Source organism: Bison bison, unplaced genomic scaffold (assembly GCF_000754665.1).
Source record: "Bison bison bison isolate TAMUID 2011002044 unplaced genomic scaffold, Bison_UMD1.0 scf7180017864232, whole genome shotgun sequence".
NCBI lineage: Eukaryota > Metazoa > Chordata > Mammalia > Artiodactyla > Bovidae > Bison > Bison bison.
The window spans coordinates 2,760,268-2,770,126 of NW_011494804.1; the positions used below are offsets into that span (position 1 = coordinate 2,760,268).

A 9,859-nucleotide genomic window follows, 5' to 3' on the forward strand; every position below is an offset into this window, starting at 1 on the left:
CACTCCAGTGTTCTTGCCTGGAGAATCCCAGGGACAGAGGAGCCCCTGTGGGGCTGGAGAATCCCCAGGCAAGAATTCTTGCCTGGAGAATCCCAGGGACAGAGGAGCCCCTGGGGGGCTGGAGAATCTCCCAGGCAAGAATTCTCTTGCCTGGAGAATCCCAGGGAACAGATCCCAAGAACCCACTCCCAGGGAACAGATCCCAAGAACCCACTCCAGTGTTCTTGCCTGGAGAATCCCAGGGACAGAGGAGCCCCTGTGGGGCTGGAGAATCCCCAGGCAAGAATTCTTGCCTGGAGAATCCCAGGGACAGAGGAGCCCCTGGGGGGCTGGAGAATCTCCCAGGCAAGAATTCTCTTGCCTGGAGAATCCCAGGGAACAGATCCCAAGAACCCACTCCCAGGGAACAGATCCCAAGAACCCACTCCAGTGTTCTTGCCTGGAGAATCCCAGGGACAGAGGAGCCCCTGTGGGGCTGGAGAATCCCCAGGTAAGAATTCTTGCCTGGAGAATCCCAGGGACAGAGGAGCCCCTGTGGGGATGGAGAATCTCCCAGGCAAGAATTCTCTTGCCTGGAGAATCCCAGGGACAGAGGAACCCCATCTGTGGGGTCGCACAGAGTCAGATACGACTGAAGCGACATAGAAGCAGCAGCAGCCGCCTTTTTATATTGGCTTTTTTCACTTAGCAGTATCCTTTTAAGGTTCCTTCGTGCCATTTTTTGAGTCCTTTTAACTGCTCTCCTCTACTCCTGCGGAGGAATGGGGCACAGTCACAGGTTTTTTTTTGTCGTTGTTTTTGTTTTCCTTTTCCTTAAATTGAAGTATAGTTGACATACTATTTATAGTTTAAAGTAGAAGATGCTTATTTGTATTCACTTTGTATCAAGTACTGTGTTGACCATTTTAAGTACATTATTTCAGTTGATGATCATAAAAATAGACTGATACAGTTGGTATTTTGCAAGCAAGGAAATGGGAATTGAAAGTTTTATAAGTTACTCAGGGTTCCAAAGCTAGAAAAGTGGTAAAATTCGTAATTATACCTGTTAATCTTTTTTTAAATTAGAGGATAGTTACTTTTGTTGTATGTAAGCATAAATTGGTGACTGGTGTACATACGTCCCCTCCCCCCTTGAACCGCTCTCCCACTCCTGTTAGTCTTATTCTAGAGATTGAGTAATATATAATACATGTAAATAGCAAAATAATATGTATAATAACCACTATAATATGATGATGATAAAAGCTGAAATAGTATGTATGACTGAAGACATTTCAAAGGGTTGTTTGAAACAGATTCTTCAGGAAGTGGGAAAGCTTAGTGTTAGAAAGTTGAGGTATATTCTTTTTCGAGATTCTCCCCATTGTCTTAATTAGATTTGCTTTTATCTGAGAAGTTGAGATGCTCTTTCCCATTCCCATTTGCAATTTATATGGCTTAGTTAAAGGAACGGAGTGTTAGAGATGACTCTCAGGTGAACTTGTTTTGTGTAGTTTCTTGCTCTGAAATAATATTTAGTGTTATTGTTTTGTGAGTTAAACTTCTCCGATTTTAGTGACCTGGAAAGGACACTAAGAGACTTAAATGGAGAATTGTTTAGCACAAAAATTGGTAAGGAAAAGTACATTGAAAATCTTGCAGTAGGAAGGTAGAGATATTTCATTGGAATTATTTACCAATCTGTAAATAGGGTGTCTTTAGTTATCTTAAAGGGTGTATAAAAATGTACAAAATAGCAAAAGTTTTTACTAATTAATAGCATATTTATATTTGGGGTGTGGGAGGGAGCCAGAAATGAATGTTAATAGAATATGTAAATGAAGGTTCATTTCTGAAGGCAAACTCTGAATTAATCTTTAGTTATTTAAACTACAATGGCAATAAACCCTGAAGGGAAGCACATAAAATTCTGTCTTTCATAAATATCTACTATACTAATAATGGTTAGTGAAAACCTCTGGGCTCAGAAAGGTATTTAATGTTTAAGTAAAATGAATGTGACATTTAAACTTAATTTTAGGGGAAATGCTGTTGAAATTGGGGCGATTAAAAGAAGCGAGTGAAGTATTCAAAAACTTGATTGATCGGAATGCAGAAAATTGGTGTTATTATGAAGGCTTGGAAAAAGCTCTGCAACTTAGTATGTAATGATTTTTCTCCTACCTTCTCTTAACTAGTGTTTGAAGTATAGTAAAAAAGTAGTAAAATGTAAAGTTATAGTCATATTTGAGGATGTATATTTTTAACATTAGCATTTATTTTTCCATTTGGGAAAGTTGCAGGTTAAACATGGGAGTGAAAATGAATTCAGATATTTAAAATATTTCAGTGATAAACACTTACAGATAATTTTAGGTTTATTCATCCCAATCGTCAGTTACCAATTTAGATGACTAGAATGGTGGGGAAGAAAATGGGCATTCCCTTTCTGGGAAATGTCATAATTATTAAATATTTTTAAACAATTAGAGGACTGTTACTCTCAATCTCTTAAGCTTAAGAATTGGACCAAAGCAAGGTTGTTGAGAGTATGTTGTACACTCCATCAGCATAAAAACTATCGTTTTACTTTCAAACTAGGCTAATTTGTGCCGAATATGAATACATATTTTGAAATTTGATAACCTTGACTTCTTTCAGAATCTAGAATATTATTCTAAACTTTCCCTAGTATTTTCATAATTAAGTATTTTTAGGAGCAGTTAGTACTGCCAAAATTATATTTACTCACGGGTAAGTATATGGCTGAAATAATTATGAAACTAGTATGGAATAATTATGAAACTCAAAGGTATTGAAATAGCAAAAATTTTAAATCTAAAAAATATGGTAAATAGGTACCTATCCATATTTACAGTAGGAAGAAATTCGAGAAAAAATTTATTTTTAGTTATCCTAATTACCTGTATGCTTAAATCCAAGTTTTGTGTTTGTATTTAAAATGTAATATCACAAATTACTAAAAAATTTCCTTACGTAATTGTTTTTGAGAAAATAATGAAAATTAAAATATTGGTTAGATTAGTAATCTCTTTTTAAAAAAAAGGGACAAAGTCGTGTTGGAAGGTTAGAAGTGTGAGATAACTAATTTTTCTTTAAACTACCAGGTACTGACATACATTAATAACTGTTTTAGTAAAATGAATGTATTGTGTTCCATTTGCCAGGATCCATGCTCACTATAAAATACATTGATTATGAAACTAATTCCATTATTGTTCTCGGTTCCTTAGAACCTTTTCTCCCCCATGGTAAGTTCTGGAGCTCCAACATGTGACTTCACAAAGGACATTGAAGTGGGTTGGTCTTGATTTAACTACGTTTATAAGACTTGTTTTATCTGAGCTAGTGGGAAATTTGTTTTTGTATTCACAGCTTGTTTCATTTCCCAGGATTAGGCATAAATACGAGAACTGCATTTTAGAATTTTGCAATAACCTTCTTGTAAATATTAGTATAACGATCCTTAATATTTCCTCAAGTTCCCAGATCATTAACAGAGTGTGAGAATAATTTTTCTCATATCCCACTTTCAAAAACTCAACCACTGTGGAGCTCCGAAACATACTATTGGAGGAAGGAAGGAGTCTAAATAAAACCAGACTTGACTTTTTAAAGTTCTGTGTTTATAATCTTGATACTGAACACTACATTTACTGTGGAGATACCTTGACTGCTCGCACCAACGGTTATTCTTACAATAATTACGTATTGTGTGGTCTGAATTAAAATCTACCTAGAACCTTATAGTTTAAAAACGAGTTTGTTTGCTTTTTCTTGATATTTGCTGTAAATATCTTATTGCTCATATTAAATAGTCTTTCTGTAGATTATGCAGGATAGTATTTTAGAGTAATAAACTAGACCTAGAACCTATTCTTCAGATTGTTACTTTAGTTTACTTATAGATACTGTGTTTGGTACTATAAAATTAGGTTGGTCTTGAGAGGGAAGATACAACTTTCTTTTAGAAGTACATTTTATGTCATAATACTTGGGTGAAGTAATTGCCACTTTCAGAAGTCTGTACTTTTTCTTGGGCACCTGGACAGGGACATGAACTAATGGGGTTCTTTATTATACAGTTTCATTGAAGATTTTAAGTGTCAAAGTGACCTTAGAAACTTAATTCTTATCTTTTAAGATATTGCAGTCATAACCCTAAAACTGTTGCTTCTTTAAGCTTATCTCTAGGTGCTATAGACTTCTGTTGGATTTATATGGGTTATATTAGGTTAGAGGATTTATGTCAGATATGTTCTAAAGGAACATTTTTTTTTCTGTGGATTGTGCACGCAGGAATGTAAGAGGGGTATGTTGCTTCTGTGAGTGTTGTGTGTATATGATTTGAGTTGGATGTAGAATCTGTTGTGACAGGTTTTGGATTTCTCTGACTTTGAATTTAAAATGATCATTTACTGGTTATATTATTTCACTACCACCGAGTTTTTAATGTGATTCCTACAAAAATTGAGAGAAGTTTTAATATTGATCATGAGATTTTTAATTTATAACATACTTTTTTTAAAGTTTATTAGTTTTTATCCTAGATAAAAGTTTAAAGTTTTAAAGTTTTTATCATAGATAATAGTTCTGATGCTTTGAATCTCACACATATTTACTGATAATAGGCACTTTAGAAGAGAGACTTCAAATTTATGAAGACATTAGTAAGCAGCACCCCAGAGCAATTTCACCTAGAAGATTACCTTTGAATCTTGCCCCAGGTAATATTAGGATATCTTTTGTAACACTAATAATTACTTGTTCAAATTACTCAACACCAATCACATTTTAAAAACTTGTTTCTGGAAGAGAGCACACCAGTCTTAGGGGTGGGAGTCATCAGTTATTAATTTGTTATATATATGTTGTTAAGAGTATTTATGTTGGTTTAGCTTTATGTTGATTTTAAGTGTCAGAAGTTATCTATATAAAATGGTTTTTCTTATGTGACTTTAAAAACTAAAAACCATATTTAGAAGGTAAATTAAATTCCATAGAACTGATGAAAAATTATATGTGAGGTATTGTGATTTAAGTGGTAAAAGTTTTGAAGTTCTAGATTTTCTTTTTTAGGACATAAATTCAGAGAGTTGTGAATTCTTTGTTCCTGCCACAGTGTTTAAGAATGTCATCAATCCTGTGCAGGGCCCTCTCCTCAGAGTTGACCACATTCCTGAATTTAGCTTTTTATCATTTTTGTAGAGCCATGTATTTTGTATCCCTAGAAATAAAAACAGAAAACCCCATTTTGTATTTTAGGTAATTTGGAGCACTATGGTATATACTCTTATGATTTGTTTTTATTGAACAATAGTGTATTCATGACCTTGATCTAAATTGTAGTGTGTAGCTGAATTCATTTGCTATTGAGCTTATAAGAGGTAGAGAGTATATTAGCTCTTGAGATAGTTAATGACTTCATTGATGATTTTATGTGCCTTTTTCTTTTTTTGCTCCAGCTTCCTTTTAAAATTATTGCTAACACAGCATAAATCAAAATCACATTATTTACAGTTTAACACAATACAACATATAGATCTCATTGAACACATCTGTATTCCAGAAAAAAAATTTTTTTTGAAATATTTCCCTCTAGAAGTTGCTTTAGATTATTTCCATCATTTTTTTTTTGACCCTTTTTTTTCCAATTAATTTTTTTATTTTAATTGGAAGCTAATTACAGTGTTGTGGTGGTTTTTGCCCTACATTGACATGAGTCAGCCATGGGTACACATGTGTCCCCCCATCTTGAACCCACCTCCCTTCCCAGCCCATCCCTCTGGGTTGTCCCAGAGCACCAGCTTTGAGTGTCCTGCTTTATGCATTGAACTTGCCCTAGTCGTCTGTTTGACATATGGTAATATACATGTTTCAATGCTGTTCTCACAAACCATCCCGCCCTTGCCTTTTCCCACATAGTCCAAAAGTCTGTTCTTTACATCTGTGTCTCTTTTGCTGTCTTGCATATGTTTTTTAAAAAACCAAAACTAACCATCACAAATTTAATGTGTTCTTTGGTAATGCAGGCTGTATACATCTGATTTGTCTACACAGTTCTTCAGAGGTGCCAATAAAATAGAAATCCATCCAGTTCTCCTTGCCTGCTTTAAAAACACGTAAATCTAAGTTTTAAGTACGAGGAGAGGGTTCATTTCTTACCTCTGTATATAGAGCTGAGTACATATCATATAATAGATGGTTGACTAATACTTGGTTACCAATTTTAATAGAAATACCAACACTGTGCAGGATTTGAGGACCTGAGAGTTTTAGAAGGTATCATGTGCCTTTTTCTGAAAGTCATCTTTTTTTTTTAGTGGCAAGTGCTTTAGATAATGAATTATTTATTGAGACTTCTGGCTTGTCTTTTGAAACAAGGCAGACCTTAGAAAGCTAATGTGACTTAGAAATCTCTATCCTAAGCATAGGTGAGGAGGGAAAGTGTTTTCTTTTTTGTGTGTGATTTTTTTTTTTTAATTTATTTTTAACTTTTTTACATTAGGGAATGTATTTTCTTAGGCATATTCTCATTTACAATGGAAATGTTTGTTTAAATAATTGTGTTGTTTTCCTTTTATCAAAAGGTTAATGGAAATTAAGAGCTTTTTAGTAGACTGACTTCAAAAATATATGCAATACCTCTTAAAAATGTATCGGATTAGACAGTAGATACAAGTTTATTTAAAAATAAGTAGTGCCTCTCAGTTACATAAATGATGAATAGTATTTCTCTGATTCTCTGTTTTGTTTTGACTTTGTGAACTAGGCAAATTGGCTAATGTTTTCAAGGGAACATTAAGTCCAAGTGGATATTAATAGGCTTGGTGGGGAGAGTGCCAATGTACTGAGATATTTTTCAGTCAGGTGAATTTGGGAAACTTGGTTAAATGTAGCAGTCAGGTTTCTGCAGGATTTCCTGGAACTTCCAGTAGATACATTGTGAGTTTCCAAGGTGGAATGTACTGAGCTTGGAGGAGCGTTTCCCTAGTAAAAAAGTGTTTTCTGGAAAATGCTTGGACTCACATTTCTGTATTTTCTTTAAAAAAAAAAACACCAACAAAAAACAGTAAAGCAACTTTTCGAAATGTAGCTCACATACCATACAATTCACTTTTTAAAGTGTGCAGCTCAGTGTTTTAGTATTCCCAGGGAGTTGCACACCCATCATTACTCTCTGGTTTCAGGAAATGGTCATCACTCCAATAAGAAAACTCATACCCGTTATCAGTCACTCCCAGCTCTCGCCCCTGCACCAGGCAGCCGCGGTCTAACTTTCCGTGCCTGTGGACTTGCCTGTTTCGGACATTTTGTGTAATTGGAGTCATACCGTGGGTGGCCTTTTGTGTATAAGGTAGGAAATAAATTTTTACTGAAAGATAGCGTGGAGACAGCTTTGACTGTAAAATGTGATCTAGGTTAAAATGGAATGATTCTGGACCCTTTAGGATGTTCTATGTTTGAAATGCTAAAGGGATCTTTTTACAAGCACGGCCTTAGTTGAGGGCTCTTGAGGGCTTGGGCTTCAGGGTCAGCAACCATCATGTGAGGTTCTAACATAAACATGTGTTTACAAAGCTCTGGGGACCATATATAAAATTATGCAGCTACTTAATTGAACCTGTGCAACAGGTGACTACTTCATGAAGTTTTTTTGCCTGCTTAGAAATATTTTTATGTGTCATAAGAAAGGTATCTCAGCATCACCAAAGGCAGTAAGATGTTTTCCTAGAAATGTGATGGGACTTGAAGATACAAGTTTTGAAAAAGGCTTTCTGGTTTTTAAGTAAAAAGATTTATTACCAACAGATTAGTGAACACAGCCAAAGTCCTGAGGAGATTCTCCAACAGCCTGAAAAGTGCTATGAAAACAGAGCTTTTCAAAATACCTAGTTTAATTCATCGTGATGTATTAGTCTTCACTGGCCAAGGAGGGAGAAAGAGGGAAGGAGATGATCCAGAGTATTAAACAGAGAATGCTCATCACATTTTACTCCTATTTTATTTTTGTTTCATTGGATTAGTTTTGTTTTTTATTGAGATATAATTGACATATCGTATGTTAAGGTGTATGAGGTATTGATATAATATGCATTTATATATTCCAATATTTCCACTGTAGTGTTAGCTGATACCTCCATTAGGTCACATGATTATCGTTTCTGTTTTGTAGTGAGAACATGCACCATTATTTAGAATAAATTTCCAGGTTATCAGATACTGTCTGATCTTGCTTTTGTTCACTATTTTAGTGGTGGTTTTGGGGAATATCAATTTTTATGTGAATCTGCTACATCTAATGAAGAATTAGCATAGCGTCTCTGAAGATAGAAAACTTGTTTTACAAGCTGCAGTTCTAAATAGGCACATAATAATTGATAGTTTTTTTTTTTTCGACCTCTAAAGGAAAGCCTATGGGAGTCCTAGTAATGAGGAAGAAGGGAAGTTATTTTTGTGAATAAGTTTTTCTTAATATAAAAAAATACATTTATGAGATGGGTAAATAGTAATTTGGGGATATAGTGTGTGACTGGGCAGTTGAGTAGCAGTATAGGCTTCTGGTTTAAACACTGTGTTCATACAGTTCCCAATAAAAGGGTCAAAACGGGCTTCAACTGAAAGGCCTTCTGCATGTCTCTGTCTTCTGGCCACCAGGGTTGCTTCCCCAGAGACAGCCATTATGACTAGTAGATGGTATACTCGTCCAGAAATAAATTGTGCGTATGCAAGCAGAAGTATGTGTGTGAGGGCTTATGTGTAATTTTCCTTTTTCCTCTCCCTTTTGTACAAAAGGAGCATAGGTTGCTCTGTACCTGGTTTTCCTTTTCACTGGACTCTGTCTGGAGTTCAGTCCTGTATCAGTACAGAAGACCTTTTGCACAGTTGGAATAACAATTTAATGGGAGAAGAGGTTTTAGTGGGTACTTGAGAAAGGAATGCCTTGTTTTTTAAATGAGATCTTGCTAGTATCCTCTGAATAGGTTGAGATTTGAAGAGTTTTTAGAGTAGCCTCTGACATGAAGATAAAATGCCTATTGTCTCAGTCGATAATAGCACATGTGGAAACACTTCTGACTTTAGAAATTCAACAGCTGTTAAATGTCAATGCGTATGATGATAGACAGCATTTATTGAGTGGTTACTGTGTGCTTACACTCTATACTTTTCATCTCATGTGAGCCTTGAAAGAGTAGTCTTGAGGCTGGTGGTGGTATCCTCATCTTTGGGTGGATAATGTCACACAGGAAGTAAGCAATAGGGTCTCTGACCGCCTAGCACAATATTGTTAACCTTTGTTTTATATCAGAGCAAGTGCTGGAAAGATTTGATTTCTAAAACTAGTTTTTATTTTTGAGGAAATAATCATGTATATCCAACCCAAAGTGATATTTTCTGTAGTTTTGGCATACTTTGTATATAATCTTTTGAAAATCCCAGGTTATCAGTTCCGTTCAGTCGCTCAGTTGTGTCTGACTCTTTGCGACCCCATGGACTGCAGCACCCCAGGCTTCCCTGTCCATCACCAGCTCTCGGAGCTTGCTCAAACTCATGTCTATCGAGTCGGTGATTCCATCCAGCCATGTCATCCTGTGTCATCCCTTTCTCCTCCCGCCTTCAATCTTTCCCAGCATCAGGGTCTTTTCTAAGGAGTCAGTTCTTCGCATCAGGTGGCCAAAGTATTAGAGTTTCAGCTTCAGCATCAATCCTTCCAAGGAATATTCAGGACTGATCTCCTTTAGGATGAACCGGTTGGATCTCCTTGCAGTCCAAGGGATTCTGAAGAGTCTTCTCCAGCACCACAGTTCGAAAGCATCAATTCTTCAGCGCTCAGCTTTCTTTATAGTCCAGCCCT

The 9,859-nt window shown here is 35.8% G+C and overlaps 1 protein-coding gene across 15 annotated transcripts in view; it reads left to right on the top strand.

Moving 5' to 3' along the window:
- Positions 1-9,859, top strand: part of NAA16 (N(alpha)-acetyltransferase 16, NatA auxiliary subunit) — a 64,701-nt gene that overhangs the window by 17,784 nt on the left and 37,058 nt on the right. For 10 of the 15 annotated variants that reach the window (XR_825783.1, XM_010846159.1, XM_010846165.1 and 7 more), the window contains 2 exons: positions 2,024-2,143; positions 4,635-4,730. The exons of 1 other annotated variant lie outside the window; for it this stretch is intronic. Coding sequence is in view for 13 of the 14 variants with exons in the window: in XM_010846159.1 (XP_010844461.1) it covers positions 2,024-2,143; positions 4,635-4,730 (216 nt within the window). In the remaining variant the exon portion in view is untranslated. Of the gene's footprint in view, positions 1-2,023; positions 2,144-4,634; positions 4,731-7,193; positions 9,503-9,859 lie in introns of those variants that run through there. 4 more of the 15 variants (XM_010846170.1, XM_010846169.1, XM_010846160.1 and 1 more) reach the window with 4 other exon arrangements.